This window comes from Apiospora hydei, assembly GCF_038363865.1.
Source record: "Apiospora hydei strain CBS 114990 chromosome Unknown utg000003l_segment0_segment0, whole genome shotgun sequence".
NCBI classification, from domain to species: Eukaryota; Fungi; Ascomycota; class Sordariomycetes; order Amphisphaeriales; family Apiosporaceae; genus Apiospora; species Apiospora hydei.
Window position 1 is genome coordinate 1,235,260 of NW_027117362.1, and position 22,148 is coordinate 1,257,407.

A 22,148-nucleotide genomic window follows, 5' to 3' on the forward strand; every position below is an offset into this window, starting at 1 on the left:
TTATCCGTCCATCGTCTTATATAAGTTGCAAATGGCCCGGCGGAAAAAGGTGATACTGTCCATTGCTCTTGGACTGGGTGCTGTGTAAGTTCCGAGTCAATCCTGCCAGACCATTTGGGCATGATCTTAGTACGGCTGACAATCCATCGCAACTCCCCACAACAGGTCAGGAGCAGTAGCCATCTACAAGACCTCTACACTGCTCACTCTAATCGATCCTGATTTCACTTGTTTGTGCCCACCATGCCCTCACCTCCTGGAAACCCGGAGACTGATACGAAATGATGATCTGAACCACAGATGCCACGTCCCGCATAACCATTTGGACGTTGTAAGTCTGACCGACACAAACATGACCAGGAGCCCGGACTAACCCAGAGGGATTTCACCAGAATTGAAGGGAACACCATTGTCATCGCTTCGTCGATCCCGGTCTTGCAGCCTCTGTTGAACAAAATCTGCCAAACGCGCACCGGGGGTCGCCAAAATACAGCGAGGTGGAAATACTATATGGCGCTGTTCAGTGGCAAGGCCAAGCTGGCGACCGCGATCCAGCGCCGGATACGCGAGCACGAACAACTTAGCGACTCGGGCCCGCGGCAAATAGACTCGGTATGAGGAAGTTTGACTACGATACCATAGACAAACAAAAGAAGGCACAACCATTATGATCTTGATATTGCTGCTCTGTGTGTACAGGAATACCGCTGTGCAAGTACATTCCCGAAGAAGAGTAGACCAAGAAACTTCGCTGGAGTTTCTAGTAACCTGCATACGGGTACCACACCAGTCTAATGTTAGGGACAGCGAGAATGTCTCTGTCACTCCTTGTGTGTTCAACGGACCACTAACAACTATAAAAGGAGTCTGAGGCAGACAATAACCGAATTACAATGGCCTTTATTCCCATTACTGGTAACAGAGAACAAAGACTCTTAGCCTCACTAACTCAACAACAAATCACAAAGAAAGACAATCAGCCAACATGGGTAACGGAAATTGCAACAAGACCTGCAGCCAACTGTCCAGCAACACAGTCGCCTCCTCTATAAATGTCACTTTTTCATGGGACGTTGGCTCCCACGAAAGAGAGAGGGGCCTTCCGCCCGTGGGCGCTCTGAAAAAGTTCGCCCACAAGGCCCGCCTCCCCCTTCTCCTGGTCTCGCTCCAGCAGTGTTTGGCAAAGAAAAGCCAAAGCCCCTTAGGGAAGACCCCGAACAAGGTCCAGAAGAAGCTAAAAGAAGCCGTCGAGCGACGCAGGGGCAAGCGGGGCGAAGAGGCCCCTCTGACGACCCTGGCGATGGCTGCGCCACATGACGACTTCTTCATGGTGCAAAAGCCATCGAAAGGGGACTTCTTGCAGCGGCGGCGGCCGACGATAGGTTTCGTACCCAGAGTAATCGTACGCTGGGAAGATATGCTGACCCGGAACCGCCCTTTCCTGAATCTCAGGCAAAGACCCTCTGACGTTCTTTACAAGAGAAGGCAATCGAGGCTAACATTAGGTGTTCCTAGCAAGAAGCTGGATCTGAGTTGCAGTGGCTTGCTACAGCAACAACGACGACAGGGAGGTCGACATGAAAAAGGGGGCTATCCCACCGCCCGCATCAGCAAGGTGGCCGTCGCTACCATGGGCGACCTGGAGGACGACGGCCTCCTTCCCTTCGGGGACATGGGAGGAATCACGCCACTTTTGAGATTTCTACGGTTTTGCTCTCGTATTATCTCAAGTACTTGGAGGTGTGGTTGAGCCCTCCCAGTGAGTAATTGCCCCTGAGCGTGAGTATTTCATCCCTTTCATCAGCTACTCGGTCTTTGCCCCCCTTTTCCTTTACATAAGTAGATAAACATTCTTGAATACACCATTTTTTACTAGGGTCGCCATTGTTCCACTTCATATTTCTCCTTTGATACCCGCTTGTAGACAGGGTCCACACACCGCATTTGACTAGTTCTAATCCCTGACACCACGACAAAAGAATGGGCATGTCTCAAACCGACCTCCCCAGTACTCCTTGAAGTTAACTCAGCCCCTGAACCATGGCGCTTTCCGCGGCTGTGGAGAATTACATACTTCAGAAGGCATCAAGACAAGTCACGGAAGTGGGTAATAATGCACCGGTAGTACATTGATCTTATGGGAACGTTTTTGACATTACAGTGTATATTCGTCTCTGTCTTTGAAATTACGCTTCGCTAAATACATCGCGAGAACCGCTACCCCATCTCCCCAAACCCCCCTCAACCCCCCACCCCGCTACCTTCAGGGGATGCCCGGTTACGGCTGGTAGATGGAGACATCATCCACGAAGACCGTGTTGCCCCAGAGCGGCGCCTGGACCTGGAACTGCACGCTCGTGTACGCGAACGTGTCGGCCGAGGCCGGGACCGAGAAGGGTACGGCCCGTAGCCCTTGGTGGGGTCGCCGAGCAGCTGGATGTTGGCCACCTGCTGGCCCATGACGGTCACGACGAGGTTGCCCGGGTAGAAGACCACGGCGCCCATGGTGAACGTCATTTCGTAGTTCGCTCCCGGGCACACCGTGACGGCCTGGGACAGCACGGGCGAGCCCGTGTTGAAGTAGAACTCGTCAAAGGCGAAGGCCTCGCCTTGCTTTATAAAGGAGATGGAACTAGAAAGAAGGCAAAAGTTAGCATGCAGTTCCCTTGTTGTAAGTGAAACAGGAAAGAATGCTCCATCACGAATACGGGGCTTGTCGGGCAGGGGGATACGAGAGGGGACGGGAACTTACGCATTCTGTCCGCTGTAGTCGATGGTACCAGTGGTATCCGGGTTGAACTGCCACGGGGAGCGTTGCCGGCATCGACAACAGTGTCTGTATGGAATCGTCCAATATTAGCAAAAGGTCGGAAAACTTGTACGCATTGGTTTCGTTCAAGAGGGGACTCAGGGCAGGCAGGGTACATACCGAAACCACCGTTCTTCACCGCATCAGTCGGGAGGCATTGCGGCGGCCCAGACGTCGGCGTCCCGCTCGGGTCGACGCACTCTCCCTGGAAGCAGTAGCCGGTCTTGCAGACGTTGCCGCAGGTGCCGCAGTTGCGCGGGTGCGACTTCTTGTTGCAGCACAAGCTGCCGCACGTGTCCTCGTCGCACACGCACTGGCCGCCGCTGCAGTGCGTCTTGTAGGGGCACTTGTTGCCGCAGCCGCCGCAGTTGTTGCTGTCGTTGGCCGTGTCGGCGGTGCAGACGCACTGGCCGCTGCGGCAGTTGAAGTGGTGGCCCGTGTCGCAGGTGACGCGGCAGTTGCCGCAGTTGTTGTCGTCCCAGTCGTAGTTCAGGCACTGGCCGTAGCAGAGCGGCTTGCCGGTGTCCGGGCAGTACGCGTCGCAGCGGTTGTTGGCGTCCCGGAAGGCGTCGGACCCCTTGTACGTCGTCACGACCCAGGCGTAGAAGAGGGCCTCTTCCTCGCACAGCACGCGCCGCAGCGCATGGCCCCACCACGAGAACTGCGGGCACGCCGTCTGGTGCATGCAGTTGTAGAACGCCGAGTTGCAGCGCTCCCACTCGCCGGGGTAGCAGTACTGGCTGTGGCACAGCTCGTTGTCCCCGGTCCTGCAGTTGTCGTAGCAGTAATCGTGGAAGTCGCAGCACTGGACAAAGTTCAGCTGCGGGATCCAGGCCGCGGTCGAGCCGGATCCGCAGCCGTTGGAGCTCATATCTCGCGCTCCGTACCGTTTGTCGGAGTACAGGTTCGGGGGTACGGCGGTACGCGGGCCTGCTGACCATCTGTGTAGGGACTCATCCGCGCCTCCAGGACGTTGGCGTTTGCATTGGCTATAGACGCATAACGTGGGTGCCTCTTCGACAAGGTGGGTTGTTGAGCCCCAGCGCTGGGATCGTACCCCGGCGGCATTGTGGTGGGAGTCAGAAGAACCTCGGTATCGGTGTCAGGAGTTCCTGCAGCCATCTCGGTGCTAACGCCATCCGCTGACACCCGCCAAATGTAGACGGTCCCCGACAGGTCGCTTACCACCATACGGCCGTCGCAGGAGAAGCTGAAGATGCTGGTGATCAAGCCATCGGCGTCGGGCGTCTGGCCTTCCGTGCTATGCGTGGTTGTGCGGACCTCCATAGTACTACGCTTCAAGGCGACATAAGTCGTGACCCCGCCGACTGTAGCGACCAGATCGTAGAATCCCTTCGGGCCATCAGCGGTCTCCTGAAAGCTGTAGGTGGGAAGATTCTTGTAGTAATCCTCATTCGCTGCGGCTCCAACGGGATCCTCCTGCGTAGTTGCAGGGTCGGAACCAGCAGGTGGCTGGCTGGGGAAGTCTGAGTTGACTAAAGCACCAATGATGCCATTCTTGGGAATCAATAGAGTACCCGACGACCCAATCGACAGCTTGAAGGCCTGATCCTGGTTCGTCGCGTCAATGAAGCAGGATGGCGTGGGCGTGTTGGTAATGGAATAGTACGACGTGGTGGTCGGCGTAGCTGAGCCGTCCAGGGTGGTGGTGAATTCCACGGGCAAAGAGACCTCGTAGTAGGTGTAGTCCGCAGTATTGAAAGTGGTCGGGGTCGTCTCAGTCTCGGCTGTATTTGTCGGGTCCGAAGTATCCGTGCCCGTGGACGTAGGAGTCGTGGGGGGCTCTGTAGTTCCATCTGAGGGGCCGAGGGTGGTGCCGCTCAGAGGCGCCGTAGTCGAAACGGTGTCGCCCGAAGGCGACGTAGTCGAGATGGTGTCACCGGTGTTTGTCGAAGTAGGTAATGTAATGGTAATGTGCCCATCGTCGGTGCCTGTCGATGTGCCCGTTTGAACGGTAACCGTCAAGATACCGGAGCTTTTCGCATCGAGGATCGATGATACAATTGATGATAACTGATCTGGCATCGACGTCATGGTCGACGAGTCCGTAGTAGAGGTGCCCGTGGCTCCGTCATCAGTGTTTGTATCCGTAAGCGTTGACAACGGAGAGGTTACGTCCGTAGCCGTGTCCGTGGAGGTCGGTGAGTCAGGAGCCGGAACAGAAACTGACGACGAAGTTGCAGGTGCAAGCGAGTTTGACAACGAAGTCGCATATGAAAGTGAGTTTGACGACAGGCTCACGCCCGAGGATGGATTGTGGCGGCACTTCGAGCCCTCGACGCCTCCGACCGTGGCCGCGGAGGCCAACAGCAGGCGCAACAACACTCGCGAAACCGGGGCGTCCATCTTGTCAACACCGGGGGTAACACAATGCGAAGACAACAAGATGCTTGGCACAGGAGCGAACTTGGAAGCCAGCCCAAAAGACGCCACTTATAAGGCACAAGTTCGTGCAATGCCATTTCTCTCTTGGGGGCACGGGCACAGCTACTGACGCTAGATACTGGAGCCGGCGCACCTAGAACGTGGCGACTGTCATCAAAACAAGCTCAGCAAAAAGCTTAGCCAGGAGAGAGAGAAATTGGCATACGTATTAGTCTGCTATCCGGGCCATTGCTAACTTCCAACTGTCATGGATTAGGCCATGAATAGTTGTTCGTGTGGCGGGCTGAGCTTGTGCAAACGCGGTGTCGGTATCGGGTTTTGATTGGTTGCTAATTTCAGGGGCTGTTGAAAGAGGAAAGAATTTCTCTTTAGCGCCAGCAGCCGCGTTGTGGAGGGGGTCCATATTACCCTCGCCGGGGGAAGATCTAGAATGAACTATAGAAAGGAGCCCTATACTAGATCTAGTTGAATTCTTTAGCATATCCCAGCTTCCTGTCCAGCCTCCTGGACGATCTTCACCACTAGCTGTTTGCAGCCTAAAGCATGCGGGGACGCAAGTCCAGGCTAGATTTTCTAACTCCACGGACACGGCGATCAATTGCACCTAATCCATTATTAGGGTTGGTCATGAGAACCGGAGTGTGGGAAGATCTAGCTGTTGCTACATTATCGACCACCTTTGGTTGGAGACTGAAAACGGAAGTGACGCAAAATGACGGTTGCCCTGGACTATGCAAGTCTGTTACGGACTAAAACGACACACTAGACTCGATACCCAGACAGTCGCCAAGCCGGATCATCCCTTTTAACTTACAAAAGCTTCTACGGGAACGAAGAATGTGGGCTTCTTCATTTTCCAGACGGGTTGCAGGTACAAAGCTCGATAGACTGAGGGGGCCAGCAAGAGATAAGAGAAGTGACGGATGCATGTTGCCGGGTTTGTATGTATAATGATATATGATATTCTTCTATGCTTTACAAACTGCGGATCATGGGACTGTGTTGTTTCGATATAGATAATTCCAACTAGTGTGAAAGAGATATTGTGTGGGTTTTATAGACGGTGTACCCAAACCTGGGGATGCCCTCTCATATATTACGATCAGCCAGCGTCTATTTACCGCCAGTGATCCGACAGTTCACACAGTCACTCGACAGGCGCCTTAGGCTCACTAATAATGATTTAGCAAATACTTCTCATGCATCTCGTACCCAGGTTGCAGCCAATCCAGCGGCCGATATCATCAGCCCCACCCACATGTCAGCTCTCGGCATTTGCTCCCACCGCCAAAAGGGGGCGCTGTGTATCGGCGACCCGGACCGCAAGCGAGCTTTCGGTGAGCTCCGTGTTCGGCTGGACCGCCGACTAAGATCCTCACGTACGCGGAGCCCGGGCGGTTGAGCATGAGACTAAACAAACATTATGATGCATTCCCGATTGGCAGGAAACTAGCCATCAATCAAGAGGCATCACCATCCGTCAATCGAAGGTCAGACACGCAGAGACCTCAACTAATCAATCCTTATTGACGGCAGCTCCTTGAGCCCTTCCAGGCAGAACTCCACTGTGAAAACACCATCTGATATAGCGGCGGTCGGGGATTCCCTGGATTAACTGACCCTATCGGTCTATCCAACTTGCCTATGCAATACTCATCCACACTCACATTGCTACAGATACAACGCATTGATTCGAAGCTTACCCATGAACACCTTCCCAAACCTGGCCCCAGTCCGTCCTTCACCCCTGCGCACGTATTAAACACCTTAGTCCTCAAAGTCCCCCGGCCAACCGGGAACCCATCCATCTAAAAAGTCAAACCGCACGATATTCACGAGCGCTATTATATCCCTTAGCACATGCTCCGCCACCGCGCCCAAAAACGGCACGTACCCCAGCCCCCGCAGCGCCAACCGGACGGGCGCCGGCAGCATCTCGCTCTCGGCGACGTGGGCCATCATGTCCAGCAGCCCGGCCGTCTCGACGAGCCGCAGCCGCTCGTCCAGCAGCTCCAGGTAGCGCGGGTAGTCGACGGCCCAGGCGAAGGTGGCGCCCGTGTGCCGCAGCACGCCGATGAGGCCCTGCGCCCGCAGCACGACGGAGCCCACGCAGTCGAAGATGAGGGAGCCCGACGGGAACCGCTTGAGCAGAGCGCCGCAGCAGCGTGATGCCGTCTTTTTCCGTCAGGTACATGCTCAGCCCTTCCATGATGATCAGGGTCGGCCGGTCGGCGGGGATGTCGTTGAGCCAGCCTTCTTCGGCTACCGAGGCCGCGATGAGGCGGTAGTCGACCCCCCGGCCCCGACGGCGAGGGCAGCAGCTGCCGCCGCAGCGCCACGACGTCGGGGAGGTCCAAGTCGACCCAGCAGACGTCGGAAAACGGGCCCTTCGCGGCCGTCCCGGGCTTGTCGGCCCCGGCACCGCCTCCGTCCCCCCCCCAACGCAGCCGGAGACAGCGGCTGTCGAGCCCGCAGGCCAGGTGGATCACGGTGGCGCGCGGGTTCAGCTCCAAGAAGGACGCGGCCCACCGGTCGAGTGTCAGGGCCCGATTCACCACGGCCGCGCCCGCGAAGGGGCCCGGCGTGACGCCCGCGAAGTCGTAGCCCGGCACTTGCTCCAGCACGTGCAGCGCCCACCGGTCGTTGAGGAGCGGCTTCGCCGACTTGGCGTCCTGGGCCCGCGCGCACAAGGTCGAGAGGTTGGTCTGCTGCGCGCCCGTGAGGGTGATCCGGGGGCCAGGGCCCGACGTCGACGACGGCGACGACGACGAGGCGGCCCCGGGTACTTGGCGGCCGTTGCCCGTGGTGGAGGCGGTTGTGGACGATGTGGCCGATTCGCCCTTCTCGTCGGGCTTGGTCTTGGCGTCTTTTGCTGCCGAGGACTTGGTGTTACCCTGCGCCATGTTGTAATTGTCGTCGAAAACCGTCTGTGAATTCTTGTGATGGTCTACGAACTGCCAGGTCATAGTCTGCCTTCTGCCCGAGGGATTGATGATTCAGTAACGAGATTTGACGAGATCCACTGCGGTCTGTCACAACAATGCATATGGGTATGGGTTTCCGACAGTAATGAAGCAAAAGTAGGTCGGTCGCGGAGGCCGCTGGTGTTGCCGATGGGGGTGGTAGTGAAGTCATCTGTTGTTAAGCTTTCACCAAAGGGATGTACCGCCCACCGAAACCGAGTACGTCTCCTTGTTTTGGTATTCACTGCCACCAATCGAGTCATGAAGGTTTGAATAAGGGGGAACCAATTCCAGCCGGCACTAGGCTTGGCCGTTGACCGACGCCACGCTTGGGGTAAGTTTGGTGCTTTGCATAATTCCATGGCGGTGGATTGCCTGAGGCTCCTGCACGTGTTCGTCTTTTCCATCTGGCAATGCATTTTATTATGGTCAAAACCACATGGACTTGCAGGTGCTGGGTTATATCGATATTCACCTTATCATGGCTAAGCCCGACGCCCAAGTGCCGGGCTGACATGTCTGTCTGGACATAAGACCGTCCGCTAGTACAAACTAGTTACGACCTCGGCAAGCAAGCCACAAATGGTAAGGTTAACAAGAACTCCTGATATTCCTAGGCTTGAATCTAAACTCCATTCAATACATCGGTGATTATTTCATCTTCCGTCCCGCTTGCCCCCTGAGAGTGCTTATGTCATCCTCCTCAGCGGCTCCTTGTACGCACCCGGCAGCCCGCTCTTCTCGCCGTGCATCCACTGAAACCACGGCTCGTAGACCTTATCCGTCCTCTCGATGACAATGCCGCTCTTGTACGCGGGCACGTCGTGGTAGTAGTGCGAATCAAAGGCCGTCTCGACGGCCTGGCCGTTCTTGGTGTGCGACTCGTCCTCCAGGAAGACGTCGTAGGCCGACATGAGGCATTCCTTCTGGGTCAGACTACACAAGCCCATTCCAACCAATGGTAAGCAAGCAGTTATAAAAAGGGGGACGGTACGAGTGAGGTGGGGTGAGTGTTGTTACTTACTGCTCATCGAGGTATGCCTCCTGGAAGTCGGGCATAATCCCCGTGTCGTACGCGTTGGGCAGCACGGTGTTGATGGTTATATTCTCCTTCAACAACAACATGGGCGCCATGACGCGGACCCACTGCAGCGCCGCCGCCTTGACAGCGCAGTACTCGGGGAACGTCGGGCAGGGGTAAATAGCAACAATACTGCCCGTAACCACAATCTTGCCCTTCACCCCGGGCGGGTTGTGCCGCATGTAGTGCGTGAACAGCTGGGTCCCGTACACGACCCCCTTGAAGTCGGCGTCGTCGCAGCCCAGGTCCGGGCAGGGCGGCACGTCGTCGACCGAGGCGCCAGCGCGCCGCGCCAGGCCGTACCGGGACTCCTTGTCGACGATGCCGGCGTTGGCGACGAGGGCGTCGACGCGCGCCCACTTGCGCCAGACGGCCGCGAAGACGGCCTTTTGCGAGTCGTACGACTCGACGTGGCACTCGGCGAAGAGCGCCGTCTGGCCCGTCGGGTCCAGCGTCTTGGCCAAGGACTCGCCCTCGGGCACCCGGCGGCCCGTCAGGGCAACGTTGTAGCCGCGGGCGTGGAGACGGTGCGCCAGGTCACGGCCGATTCCGCTCTGGGAGCCGCGGCAGAGAGTAAGTCAGAGGAATGGTCGTCGACGAACGAGCGGGTTTGGGGAGGAGGCACATGGGTAAAAAGCGTGAGGAAAGAGCGGACTTACGGTAGCGCCCGTGATGATCACCACCTTTCGCTGGTCGGCTACGTAGGAACCCATCTTGCGTCTTGTTGCTATGGGCTGGCTAGGGAGGAGAGTCTAGATGTGTGTAATTGTCGGATACAAGGTAATACTGAAGCTTCTTTAGTTCTCAAAAGTTTTCGTTGATACGAGATGCCGATGAAGATCCCCTCGACAAGGTGCAGACACGTCAGCCCTTAACAAGGCCCTCGATACCCCCCTTTTCCTACCACTGCTGCATCCTCCCTATCCAGGGATATACCCCCGGCCCAATCATGTGAGGTCTGGGAACATAGTCGACAGGGTGTTGGCGTGATGCAGATCCAATGCCACGCTGGGTCTCCAATACAACACAGCTTGATGCAGAAGTGTGCCAAACAATCTAAAATTCGAAACTGGTTGTATGCGGAGTTGAGGGGTGGGTCTTACCAAACTGCCAGGTCCTGCCAAGGGCTGGGCTCCCAAGCACCAGGGATCTGACAGGAAGCGCGAAGGTTCGAAATGTCCGTACAGGGTCGCATCCCCGGTGGACTCGTATGGTCGGCATGGGCCAATAGGATGCCCATCCTCGATCGTTCCCCCATGCTTGCAGATCGCTTAACCCAAACGGGGCCGACGCCAACGGGACTATCATTGGCTGGAAACGGCAATCTCATCGGCTGTCGCGTTTCGAAGTCGACGCCCGCTCCATTCTGGAGGGAATTTGCCGCGCCGGCAATACCCTTGGAGCCTTGTGGTATTCCCAACCCCTGCTGGCCTCGCAGAAAACGGACGCTTTAAATACGCTCACCCAGTCCTCGGTCGTAGGGTTGCAGCCGTCATTCAGCCCTTGAGTCAAGTACGTAACATCGATTGCAACCATTCGCGAAGAAACGAAATTTGAACACCAGACCGCCACCTTCTTTGGACTTGTCATAACTGGCAACTCTTCGTCGCGATGCTAGAATTCGGTTCACCTCATTTCGAATGCATCCAGCAAGATGAATCTGCCGAGGATCGCTCCAAGGCTGACAACGGATCATCCGGGCTTATGGGCTGGCCCTCTCCCTCCTTACCGGATCGGCCAGGATCTCTGAAGCCGGATCCGGGCTTGACCAATAGGAACCCCGGGACCCTTGTCCGACCGGTGTGAGATTTGGGCTGATGGGGGCAGGCAACGGTTAAAATGGGGGCCAGTAGCTGCCGCGCGGTGCCGGAGTCAGCAGTGACTGGGGGCCCCTGGCTGGACCTCCCATTGATCGTCGTTATACGGGAGATGCAGGATGCAGGCTTCCGCATAAGCTACTGCTGCTGACCATCTCACTCAGAGAGGACGCCCTCTTCTCTCATCTGCCACTAGGTCTCAGCATATTAGGGGTATCCCTTCTTATGATTCCCTCCCACCCCGATGGGATACGTCGACTTATATGTGTCGACTATGTTTTGACCAAGTTTGTTCAATCTACTTGCACCGATCGGCGTTCTTCGTTAGTTTCATGCTAATGTCTATCATTGAGCATTTTGGCTCGATACGGTAAACAGTTCATCGACATCGGCGGACTTTCCCATGGTCTTACGATCTGGTTCTTAACACAGCGGCGTATTGGGAACTCGACCGTGTTATTGTTGCTAAGGGCATCAGTATGCCGTTGGATAAGAAAGCGTCTTAACCCCATACTGAGACCTACGAAACGACAAGCTTGCCAGAGAAAGAACTGTTCCAACCGGTCTCTCTCAACGTCGTGCTTCTTCCAGGAAGACAGCCACACCAGACATCATGGACACCACGCCCAGCAACCCCAACGGCGGCTATGAGTCGATCCCCATCCAGAATGCCGGCCAGATCTGGATGATTGTGACGTGCGTCTTCACCATGTTCATCCCCACCGCCCTTGTCGCCATGCGCTTCGTGGCGCGATCGCGGTTCTCCAACGCATCCCTCGACGCCAGCGACTGGTGCATTGCGACGGCGCTCTTGTTCGTGCTAGCGCTGTGCATCGTCGACTTCTTCATGGTGTTCCGGGGCGGCTTCACGTTCGACTTGAAAGACATCGCCGGCCGGTTCGGCCCGGATGCTCTCGACACCTTCTTCCGGGTACGGTTACTTCCCTTCCCCCTCTTTGCTTTCCCGCGCGCACCAGCACGGCTATCGGTACAAACGGTGACTAACGCCCAAACTCTGTCTAGTGTATGGCTGCCTGGCCCCTGCTCTGGAACTGCTGCGTCCTGACCAGCAAGCTCTCGGTGCTGGCCATGTACCAGACCCTCATGCCGATCCCGCGGATGAAGCTGGCCGTCCGCGTCGTCGGCGGCTTCGTCATCCTGTACAACGTCTGCGGCTTCATCACAGGCCTGGTCATCTGCCAGCCTTACGAGAAGAACTACGACTGGGCGGGCGTGGTCAAGGGCAAGTGCGGCGACGTCAAGTTGTACTACGAGTGGCTCAGCGCCATCAACGTCGTCAGCGACGTCATCGTCCTGCTGCTCCCTCTTCCCTTTGTCTACAACCTGCAGCTGCAGCTGCGCAAGAAAATTGTGCTGTTCGCCATGTTCAGCGTCGGCTTCATGTAAGTTCACCGCGTGGCCCCTCTCGTCCATCCCTTCTAGATAATACCTAATTGCTGACACGCGACGACGAAACAGCACTTGCGCCGTGACCATCTACCGACAGACCCTGCTCCCGAGCCTAGACGCGACCAACCCGACGGGCACCGGCCTCCTCGCCTTCCTCTTCTCGACCGTCGAGATCGGCGTGGCCGTGTCGCTGGCGTGCGTGCCCTTCCTGCGCCCGCTCTTCCGCGGCACCTTCGGCTCCTCGAACCGGTCGCACCCGAGCCCCGAGTCGGCCTACTCGTACTCGAAGAAGGGCAGCGGCAGCAGCAAGCCGCGGAGCCAGGGCTTCAACGAGCTCGGCTCGGATATCCAGCTGAGCCCCGTCATCATCGGCAACAAGTCCGGCGCCGCCGCCGCGGCGACGCAACAGCAGAGCCTGAATGTCCAGACGTCGTGGATAGATGAGCGCCACGACGATCCGGAGAGTGGTCGTTTGCCGAGACGACAGACGGGGCGTGCGTTTTAAAACTGCCTGGGGCACTTGCGTTTTGTGGGTTGGAACTTTTGCCTGGCTTGGTCGAAAGATGGTCAGGACGATGTACAATATGGGGATCTGTATACTATGGGACGAGGATACGATCGGCACAGTAAAATTACTTGAGGCATTCATGCCAATTTCTTCTGTTTCATCAGAACGTCGTTTTTACTGCATCTGTCCATCTTGTTCTCCTTTGGCTCGGACAGTACTCAGGGGAAGACCGAAGACCCCACCTTTCGCCGACGCGCTCGGGCTTTTGCGGCTGAGACTACAGCTCCGCGTTTTGATGTGATCGGACGACTTGCGAACGTGCTGGCCCGAGTAAGGTTGCTGATTCTTACCTACCGTACCTTTGGAGGCGTGACAGACTGGAAACTGCGCCTTGTCAATTGTTTGCCGGGCAGGTGCGGTGTGAGACACTGGTAAACATGTTGACGTAAGTTCGTCAGTGGCGGGGCTGGGATGACGTCACATTCCCGGATTCAGATACAGGTGCCTCTCTTTGAGCAACCTTCTCGGCAATCCAACAAACAACAAAACACCTGGCAACTCTCCGAGCACCCGTTCAACTCACGCATTCCATCCTCCAAAGCTCTGTAACCACTTCAAATCACGCTCCCACACGCTACAGCCCAGCTCCAACTCAACGCCACCTCATAACCCCAATAACCACACGACAAACCCAAAACACCACCTGAACTCAGCCAACAAGATGCCGTCCTCGCAGCACCAGCAGCAAACCCAAACCTACAACAACTCCAGCAGCTCCTTCTCCACCTTCGTCTCGTCATCCTTCTCGTCCTCCTCGAGCGGCAGCGACGGGAACCAGCACCACAGCAAGTCCTTCACCGAGCACGGCTCCTACAACAGCCGCGACGGCGGCCGCATCGAGCGCACCACCGAGGAGACGGGCAAACCCGTCCTGCACGAGACCACGGAGCTGGACCCCCACGGCCGCTCGCTCGGCGGCACGTCGCGGGGCGGCGACCGGCTGGTCGAGGACGTGAGCGAGGGGGAACGCAGCAGCCGTCAGTAGACACAGCAGGAGAGGCAGTAGGTGCTGCGTCGGTACTCGTGGTGGAATTTGAATGGGAAGGGGAGGTTAATGAGATTGTACGAATACCCGCCTTGAGGGTCACGCCACGGGTATTGACTAGGCCCGATACGTTCGTTTCATGGATTTCGCAGGGGATGACGCGACTCAAGGGACGATAGGAATCGCATAGATCGATTGGCCTGTGTACGATTATTAGGAGATGCAACTGAATGGCGGATGGGGTGTAGCTTGACTATAACTAGTGGTTATATCAGATTGTTATCGCGTGGGGCGTCCTTCCCTAGATTACAATACTATCTTAATAAGGCTTACTTCCTGGATTCTCAGTATCGTGTAATATGCCTTAGCATGATGGAATACTGACCATCGCATTGCTCTTTCAAATCTTCCCTTTCTCTACCCCTGTATGCTGAGGGACACCATCCTCACGATCCGGCATTCCCGGAGGACGGCGAAGTGGTGGTTCGGGGTTAGGTGTCTCCAATCAACCCACATCCGCGTCCGTTTTTCGTTAACCTACTTCCTGAAAGTCATGTCGTGCGACAATGTGGGTTTGGCTCTTCTCCCTGTTAAGATCCACACGCTTATGATGTCCTACTTGACCACGCTTGACCGGAAGAACTTGCGTTTGGGCAGTACTCATCTCAAAAACAGGACGCCCCTGCAAATATCCCGAGCGTTCTTGTCGGCCGAATCCAGGAATATCGACGTGTCTCGCGCTAGATCCTGTAGGTTTCAATGTTGCAATGCCAGTAGTGAGAGGAGCCAACTCAAGATCTGGAAAAGTGACAGCCATGACCCTACAGCTGCAGCAACGTCCTGGATGTGTAAGCATTAGCAAGCGACCGGGGTTTGTGATCAAAGCAAGTACGCTTGAGATGTTATGAACCTACCCACTGATCCATCCCTTGCTTATGGGTCATGATGTCCCGATTGAAGCTGGGGTACTGAACCAACAAAGTGACGCGACAGGGACCAGAGTAGCCATCGCTTAAATCGCAGGTCAAGTCCCTCTGCCTTACCGTCGTGATGGCGGAGAGCTGGTAGTCGTACGCCGGTTTCCTACCCGGCAGTTCCTTGCGGTTCAGGCCGAGACTGACGGACGACGTGGCCGCGGCGTCAATCAGCTGGAGCCGGGTGTAGCCGTACTCCAGGCTCTCTTGGAGGGATAAGGCCGTGTCCCATACGGCAAGCCATAGGCTCGGGGAGCTGTGGGCGAAGGAGTCCCTGAAGGCCTTTTCGCTGTTGACTGGACGGGTGACGATTAGTGATGTCCCCCAGTGATATGATATGCAAGATGAGGCGTCTGCTTACATTTGAAGAATGCCTGGGCCAGGATAGGCGTGGTCGGGCGCGAATTCACCATGTGCTCATTTGCGTTCCAGGCCAACATGTTGTATGTCGTGTTTTGCCAAGTAAATGTTGAGATGGTGGTGTCCCACAGCGAAGTACAGTTACACCAGTCGCCCGGCTCGTTGACCAGGTCGCAGGATGGCAAGTTGTCCTTCATCCAGCCGACGAAACATTTTGGCTTGTTGTCGAGGGTGAGGCTTGCCTGCGAGCTCCAGTCCACGTTTTGCATCACTGCGATGGAAGGATAGAATACCGATTCCTGGCGATGGATGGTTGTGCATGTGAGCCGCTGATGCGTGTGGAGACGAACAATGAAAAGCGTTCGGTGACTCGACTTACCACCTCATCCTTTTGCACGACTATCTCGGTAGTCTGTAGCTCTGGCCTCCACAGACGTAGCAATAGTATCGGCGTTGCGATGGCAGTGATTGCCGCCGTCCATGTTGTGTTGCGCAAATTTGCGGTCCATTCCTCCTTTTTTGTGGAGGCTGACTGGGTATAGGTAGGGCGGAGGAATCCTGGAAGGTCTGGGAGGGCTGTCCAGTACCAGAAAACTAGCGAACAGAAGCTCGGAGTGATGAGCAAGATTATAATGGCATACGGAAAACCGAACCCAGAGGCAGGAAAGTAGGGTTCATATGACCAATAGAATATGGTAAGACCGCAGGAGAGCAACGGAGCAGCGATGCCGCACACGTGTTTGAGCTGGTGGTGGTCACTTGTTGTGGCATAACTACGGAAATAGGTTTTGAGTCTGGTGCGAAGCATCCTGATCGAAGAGAGGCCGGTGGGCAATTCCTTGGGTCGCAGTTGCGTGTGGCCGCAGCTTCAGTAAAGTTTGACTCGATATCGCGGAAAAGAAGTAATCAGCTTACGTTACTTAAGGTGTCGCACTGTGATAATGGGACCTACACCATATATCAATATGGTACTATGTACAGTCACCGGGCCGTTGCAGCTCGAGGCATTTTGGCAAGGCTGTATGACGAGATGTGCCGAAATTGCGTGGCTGGCTATTGCAATGCACATCGCCAAATACGATAAAGAAAACAGGCCATGTTTCGCCCGAGAGGCAGTGTAGCCTCAATGCGCCTTGGGCGCACATCTGCTGTGTTACGGAAAGGGCTAAAATCAATCAAAAAATTGCACATTTGACCGTTGACGGCTCGACTGGGGCCCCTCAGCTTTGGGGGTGGTAGGTAAAAATAGATCAGGCTGTGGTTGAAAGCCAACGATGGTTGTCCATCGCCATCACAGGCTCAGCCCCTGTGGTTCGACCTTCCTATTTTGAAACCGATCGGATATGGCCCCTGAACGACCCCCACCGCCATGCCAAGCTAACCACAATGCCTTCACTCCTTGGCCACCAAGCATGTCTTATTACTTATAGTCCCCGACGACGTCACTAACTCAAACCTCGCTAGACTATTCTGCATCCTCTCCCTCAGTGCCACTCAGCCGCTGTCCGCTCGTGGTGATGATGTATCTGCAACGCCTCCTACACGTCTGGCTAGTCCCGGCGATCACGGCCCAGAGCATCTTCATCGACAACCTGCCCGGCTACCGGGCTCTCCCACCCTGCGCCGAAACTCCGGTGCATACCATCGTAAAGGACATGTCCCGAGGCTGTGGCGACCACCGCAAGACGACGTCGTACAGCTGCTTTTGTACGGCCAGCTCCACGCAGTATGTCGCCCTCATCAGCAAGGAGGTCGCTAAGCGCTGCTTGCCCGACACAACTACCGGCGTATCGCAAGCACTGGACCTATTTGGGAGCTACTGCGCAATGGGATCTGTGATGAATGGTACCGCAGGTCAGTAAAGTCCTCTTATTTGGAGTCTCTCGCCCTCCTGTGCGTCTACAAAGATTAATACTAGCGGCTTCTTCCACTAGTCTTGTCCAATACCGTGTCTTCGTTGGCAACTACATCCGCGACGATGACTCCATCCAGCCCGAGTGCATCTCCGACTGCGTCCCCAGGCGTTGCCTCGAGCCGCCCAACGTTACCAGCGTCGCCTTCCGAAACAGGATCGGCCGCTGCAAAATCCCACTCGTACAGTAGAACGTTGGCATTCGTTTTGCTTAGCTTTGGAATGGTAGAAATGTGGTAAATGTTACTACGGGAGACGAAATAGGACGGGAATCATGAGGGACGGGGCGGTTTCGATATGGACCAGGGCCCAGGGTAGAAAATGGAAAGGGAAACATTGGTGTAGCGGTGGAATGGCCACCAAAACCTACGACGTACACTATGTGAGCCGAACACTAGGCTGTCTAATCTTACGCAATGTATTTGTAAACATGGTGTTTGTGGGTGCCAGTTTTATTGATTGGTCCAACGAATGCCATCCCTGCCTGAGCTGAACTTCAAAGTCCGAAGTCGTGATGGTGTGGCGTCCACCCCTGTCACTACGTACAAACCTGCTTAGTCGTACGTTTTACCCCCTCGCGTCAGCATTGGGATATTGTATATTTGCACTTTCGCCTCCGTAGGCAACTATAAGATGGATCTCATACCCACGGGTTGTCTATGGAGATCAGAGAAGACTACCCCATCAGGCAATCAAACAGTCCACCCTACCTAAACAACGGTCTATCACGACAAAATGGTCAACTCTCCGTTCTGGTTCAGCATCCTGACGTCTGCCGCTCTGGCGGCGCTCGCTTCATGCGCCAACGGCACGGGGAACTCATGGATGGGTGCAAACTTGTACTATCTCCAGGGCCTATCCGACGGGGACCAGGACGCCTACATCAATTCCATGGCCGAAGATGGGGCCAAAGTGGTTCGGCTCTGGGTCAATCGTCAGACGGCAGGGGACTGTCAGAAAGGGAGTAAGATCGTTTCGTCGGTCCCTCCCTTGGAGACGTCCCTTGGCGTTTATAACGATGCCACGCTGAACTCACTGGACAAGGTGATAGTGAAGCTCTCCGCCAAGGGGATCAAGGCGCTTATCTCTCCGCACGATGCCAATTCTCTTTTGGGAGATTACCGAAAGTAAGTCTGGAGCTTGTTGGCCGTCGCTGGAAACCTTCGGGATACCGCCGCTGACGGAGAAATGCATGTAAAATAGGGACGTCTACTTTGACAAGTGGGGGTCCGCAGGCTTTTACCAAGACCAGGCAGCCTTTGAAGCCTACGACGCGCGCCTGTCGTACATTCTGAACTACAAGGGCGCCTCCTCGGGCAAAGTGTGGAAAGAGTGGAGTGACGCCATCATGGGATTTGACCTGCAGGTAAGCTACCCCTGCTCACCCCTATATCCTTTCTCTCTCCTCCCCAGCCAAACCACCAGCCGGCATCTCTCTTGATCGCATACTTACGCCATCTCTCCTCCCCGTCCACCAGAACGAACCCTTCACAGCCAACACGTCAGCCTGCACCAGTAACGACGCACACGACTGGGCCTGCGGCCGCGCAACCCACCTCCGCGCCGAGCTCGGCCCCCACAACCCCCAGCTCGTGGCCTCGGGCGGCCTCGGCGGCGACTACAGCCACGGCTGTACCTTCATGGCGCGGGCTATGACTTGCGCGGCGTTCGACGCCGTCGCCGTGCACCGCTACGCCTCGGTGCCGGGCCAGTGGAACGCGAGCGCAGCGAGCTGGGTGAGCCAGGCCCGCGGGAAGCTCGTCTTCGTAGAGGAGTGGGGCATCGACGCCGCGCGCTACGACCAGGCCGCCGCTTTCCCTTCCGAGGCCGCGAGCTTCAACGCCGTCGGCCTGCCGGCGTTGTACTGGCAGTTTCTCCTGCCTAGCGTTGCGCAGTGTCCGTACACGGCGGCCGGGGACGCGGGCGACCATTTCGGTATTGTCTACGACTCGGGGGTGGATTTGGCGGGGCCGATGCGTCAGGCAAGGGAGAGCGAGCCTTTGCAGGATTGGGGATCCATTATCTGATCTTGGATAGATTCCCACCGGCATGATCATCATTTGGCGGATCTTTGGGCAAAGCTCTTGTTTGCTGGGATTAGATCGAATGACATTGTGGATTTACTACTATACGCCTCCTAGCGTCCGTGAACTATTATTTCGTCTCCATTTTATATAGGGGCCCTCGGTGGATCCGCAAGGCAGCAACCGGCGGCTCGGCTGATACAGTCGTTCTTTTGATATTTTCCCAGACCCCACTGAGTATATATATACGCTGTCCTCCTAGCTTCAGTTTGGGTCTTGCCAACTATTGAAACTGTTGTGACGATCACGCATTCTAAGCATACATTCGAGTTTCTGCTGGTACAATGGCGGCCCCTCCGGAATCGCTGTCCGGCTGCAAGACCTGCCAGGGCATCTGGAGACGCTTCACTGACCTGACGTTCAAAGATGCCGTGAACTTCGGACCACCCGCAGCGGCACTCTCTACTCCATGCGCAAGCCACCGGCCCCTCGTGGAGAGCTTCGTCAAAGTCTTCCGCTCAGAGAATAGGGACATATACAGAGTCACGGCCGACATGGGCATCCGAAGACCCGGCAAGGAAGCCAGTCCCCGGCTCGTCGAGTCGTACAGCGGGGGCGTATTCTGGGATCTGCTGCTCGCCCGGCCAGAAGGCAAGCCGGACCATCCCGGCACGACGCGGGTTCTGGATCCCGACTGGGCGGATCTGGATATGCTCAAGCGCTGGAAGGACGAGTGCTTATCCTCGCACGGAGTCAAGTGCGAGAACCCCATCAACGTTTCGCCCTTACGTCCGGCTTGGCTTGTTGATTTGGAGAGGAAGTGTCTGGTGCCCGGATCATATGCAGCGGAGGCGGCTCCCTACGTGACGTTGAGCTACACCTACGGGAAATACGTAGCGCCTGGGATCGACGCCGAGACGCTAGTCGAGCTTCAACGAGCGAACGCGTTGGGCCTACCGGAGATCACGTCAAAGTATGTTCCGCCCATGGTCAAGCACGCCATGGGTCTTACTTCGGTCCTCGGCGAGCGCTACTTATGGGTAGACTTGCTGTGTGTCCCGGATGGCGATCCGACCCTCGCGAAGGAGGAGCACCTGATGCAGATGGGAGCCGTCTACGCGAACGCGGTCGTAACCATCATCGCCGCCGACGGCGACGTCGAGAAGGGACTGCCAGGCCTCCGAAACATTTCTGGCCCTCGAGAACTGTGTCAAAGAGTCATTCCGTTCGGGGAGGAAAACAAGCTCGTCGTGCGCAGGCCGCAGGTCTATCGATTCGACGGCCATTCGTCGACCGACTTGCCCTACTACCGGCGCGCCCGGACCTTCCAAGAGCGGCTATTATCGCCTCGCAAGGTCTATTTCCACGAAAAAGAGCTGCACTGGGAGTGCGCCTGCCACGTCCTGCACGAAGAGCAGGTGCAGCCCGCCGCCGAGACGATAGAGGAGTCCACGGACTACCCGGACATATCCACCATGCTGGCCGGGTTCCCCGACCTGGGCGCACTGGACGCCGTCGTCGATCGCTACAACGCGCGGGACCTCCGGTACGACGAAGATGCTCTGCCGGCCATCTCCGGGTTACTTACGGTGCTGAGCTGCGCTTTCCCGGGTGGGTTCCTCTACGGGATACCCGAGATGTTCTTCGAGCGGGGGCTGGGCTGGAGACACGGGCCGTCGCTAATGACGCAAGTCCGGCGGCGTAGCCCATCGGGCCGGCCAAACGAGGAAGGTCAGTCGCCTTCAATGTCGATGTCGGACCTCCCTTCCTGGTCGTGGATCGGGTGGCAGGGCCGGATGACCATGGGCCGCGACGGCGAAGCGGCCCGGATCAACCACCGAAGCCACGAAATCGAGGAGACTGTGCCAATTACCAAATGGTATGCCGCCCGATCCTCGGACACTGACCCATCGCAAAGGCGGGCGATCAAATCGACGTGGTTTGAGGATCGGGAGAAGTACAAAGACTTCAGCGAGCCGCTCCCTCCCGGATGGTCGCGCCACGAGGCTCCCGAATTCGATCACTTCGGCCGGCCACGCCTCTACCCGGACGGGTGCGCCGAGTACGTCTTCCGCCACGAGGCCGGTCACAGCGAGAGCTGGTACTACCCGTTCCCCATGCCCGAGGCCGGCACGCCGGGGACCATGCCGGAGCAGACGCCGTATCTCTTCTGCGAGACCACGCGGGTATGGCTATGGGGCTGCCAAGCAGATAGAATGAACCAAGTGAAACTCTACGACAGCTCCGGTGGCGAGGTGGGCGAGCTCTACCTCCCCAACCGCTCGGATCTGGGCGCTTTCCCGAGGAGGGGTATCGATGACGGCTGCCGCAATGAGCGAGAAGAAATGGGCTTGCGGGTAGAGCTGGTTGCCATATGCAAGTCTCGAGTATACGAATACTCCCTGGATCAGGATAAGCGGGCCATTGGTCCCCAGTCAAGAGGTCCGAGCGGTATACTGTGCTCTGGGTAGAGTGGAAAGAAGGGGTCGCGTACCGCCTGGCGAGCGGGTACGTGCAGGCAGAGTCCTGGGACAAACTGGAACATGAACAGGTGTCTCTGGTTCTTAATTAAGCTATTTGACAGGCGAGCGACGAATTGAACAAGCCACTACTACAAAACCCTATCCCCATCCCACTCCACGCCCGTGAAGATGCTCTTCAGCGACTCGACATCGTGGTTCTTCGCCGCGGCCGAACTCGACGGCTCGGCGTGCACGAAATCGATCAGGAAGACCCTCCCGTCCGCCGCCCGAACCAAGATATTGGCGACGATGTGCAAATCCCCATGGACCCAGCCGAGCGCGTGCAGCCGCCGCAGCGCGTCCATGGCGCCCCGCGC

The 22,148-nt window shown here is 56.6% G+C and overlaps 12 protein-coding genes across 12 annotated transcripts; 7 read left to right on the top strand and 5 right to left on the bottom strand.

Annotated features, from left to right (window-relative positions):
• Window positions 1-31: 31 nt before the first annotated feature.
• Window positions 32-618, top strand: PG997_002201 (uncharacterized protein; the record flags this gene model as incomplete). Its single annotated transcript, XM_066806516.1, has 3 exons — window positions 32-84; window positions 166-331; window positions 379-618. 3 exons carry the CDS (start codon window positions 32-34, stop codon window positions 616-618), a joined length of 459 nt encoding a protein of 152 aa, XP_066673812.1.
• Window positions 619-985: 367 nt separating this feature from the next.
• On the top strand, window positions 986-1,467 carry PG997_002202 (uncharacterized protein; the record flags this gene model as incomplete). The annotated part of the gene is made up of 2 exons (XM_066806517.1): window positions 986-1,402; window positions 1,453-1,467. The coding sequence occupies 2 exons, from the start codon at window positions 986-988 to the stop codon at window positions 1,465-1,467; spliced, it is 432 nt and encodes a 143-aa protein (XP_066673813.1).
• Window positions 1,468-2,241: 774 nt separating this feature from the next.
• Window positions 2,242-5,176, bottom strand: PG997_002203 (salivary secreted peptide; the record flags this gene model as incomplete). The annotated part of the gene is made up of 4 exons (XM_066806518.1): window positions 2,242-2,632; window positions 2,743-2,836; window positions 2,930-3,688; window positions 3,748-5,176. The coding sequence occupies 4 exons, from the start codon at window positions 5,174-5,176 to the stop codon at window positions 2,242-2,244; spliced, it is 2,673 nt and encodes an 890-aa protein (XP_066673814.1).
• A 1,855-nt stretch (window positions 5,177-7,031) lies between these two features.
• Window positions 7,032-8,118, bottom strand: PG997_002204 (uncharacterized protein; the record flags this gene model as incomplete). The annotated part of the gene is made up of 3 exons (XM_066806519.1): window positions 7,032-7,056; window positions 7,110-7,357; window positions 7,408-8,118. The coding sequence occupies 3 exons, from the start codon at window positions 8,116-8,118 to the stop codon at window positions 7,032-7,034; spliced, it is 984 nt and encodes a 327-aa protein (XP_066673815.1).
• A 749-nt stretch (window positions 8,119-8,867) lies between these two features.
• Window positions 8,868-9,972, bottom strand: PG997_002205 (uncharacterized protein; the record flags this gene model as incomplete). Its single annotated transcript, XM_066806520.1, has 3 exons — window positions 8,868-9,114; window positions 9,203-9,813; window positions 9,919-9,972. The coding sequence occupies 3 exons, from the start codon at window positions 9,970-9,972 to the stop codon at window positions 8,868-8,870; spliced, it is 912 nt and encodes a 303-aa protein (XP_066673816.1).
• A 1,717-nt stretch (window positions 9,973-11,689) lies between these two features.
• On the top strand, window positions 11,690-12,991 carry PG997_002206 (uncharacterized protein; the record flags this gene model as incomplete). Its single annotated transcript, XM_066806521.1, has 3 exons — window positions 11,690-12,007; window positions 12,100-12,479; window positions 12,556-12,991. The coding sequence occupies 3 exons, from the start codon at window positions 11,690-11,692 to the stop codon at window positions 12,989-12,991; spliced, it is 1,134 nt and encodes a 377-aa protein (XP_066673817.1).
• Window positions 12,992-13,715: 724 nt separating this feature from the next.
• On the top strand, window positions 13,716-14,039 carry PG997_002207 (uncharacterized protein; the record flags this gene model as incomplete). The annotated part of the gene is made up of 1 exon (XM_066806522.1): window positions 13,716-14,039. One exon carries the CDS (start codon window positions 13,716-13,718, stop codon window positions 14,037-14,039), a length of 324 nt encoding a protein of 107 aa, XP_066673818.1.
• Window positions 14,040-14,941: 902 nt separating this feature from the next.
• PG997_002208 (uncharacterized protein) lies at window positions 14,942-15,642 on the bottom strand (the record flags this gene model as incomplete). Its single annotated transcript, XM_066806523.1, has 2 exons — window positions 14,942-15,309; window positions 15,375-15,642. The coding sequence occupies 2 exons, from the start codon at window positions 15,640-15,642 to the stop codon at window positions 14,942-14,944; spliced, it is 636 nt and encodes a 211-aa protein (XP_066673819.1).
• Window positions 15,643-16,893: 1,251 nt separating this feature from the next.
• Window positions 16,894-17,235, top strand: PG997_002209 (uncharacterized protein; the record flags this gene model as incomplete). The annotated part of the gene is made up of 1 exon (XM_066806524.1): window positions 16,894-17,235. The coding sequence occupies one exon, from the start codon at window positions 16,894-16,896 to the stop codon at window positions 17,233-17,235; it is 342 nt and encodes a 113-aa protein (XP_066673820.1).
• A 785-nt stretch (window positions 17,236-18,020) lies between these two features.
• PG997_002210 (uncharacterized protein) lies at window positions 18,021-19,312 on the top strand (the record flags this gene model as incomplete). Its single annotated transcript, XM_066806525.1, has 3 exons — window positions 18,021-18,412; window positions 18,489-18,651; window positions 18,764-19,312. 3 exons carry the CDS (start codon window positions 18,021-18,023, stop codon window positions 19,310-19,312), a joined length of 1,104 nt encoding a protein of 367 aa, XP_066673821.1.
• A 341-nt stretch (window positions 19,313-19,653) lies between these two features.
• Window positions 19,654-21,780, top strand: PG997_002211 (uncharacterized protein; the record flags this gene model as incomplete). Its single annotated transcript, XM_066806526.1, has 1 exon — window positions 19,654-21,780. The coding sequence occupies one exon, from the start codon at window positions 19,654-19,656 to the stop codon at window positions 21,778-21,780; it is 2,127 nt and encodes a 708-aa protein (XP_066673822.1).
• Window positions 21,781-21,920: 140 nt separating this feature from the next.
• PG997_002212 (uncharacterized protein) lies at window positions 21,921-22,136 on the bottom strand (the record flags this gene model as incomplete). The annotated part of the gene is made up of 1 exon (XM_066806527.1): window positions 21,921-22,136. The coding sequence occupies one exon, from the start codon at window positions 22,134-22,136 to the stop codon at window positions 21,921-21,923; it is 216 nt and encodes a 71-aa protein (XP_066673823.1).
• Window positions 22,137-22,148: the final 12 nt, after the last annotated feature.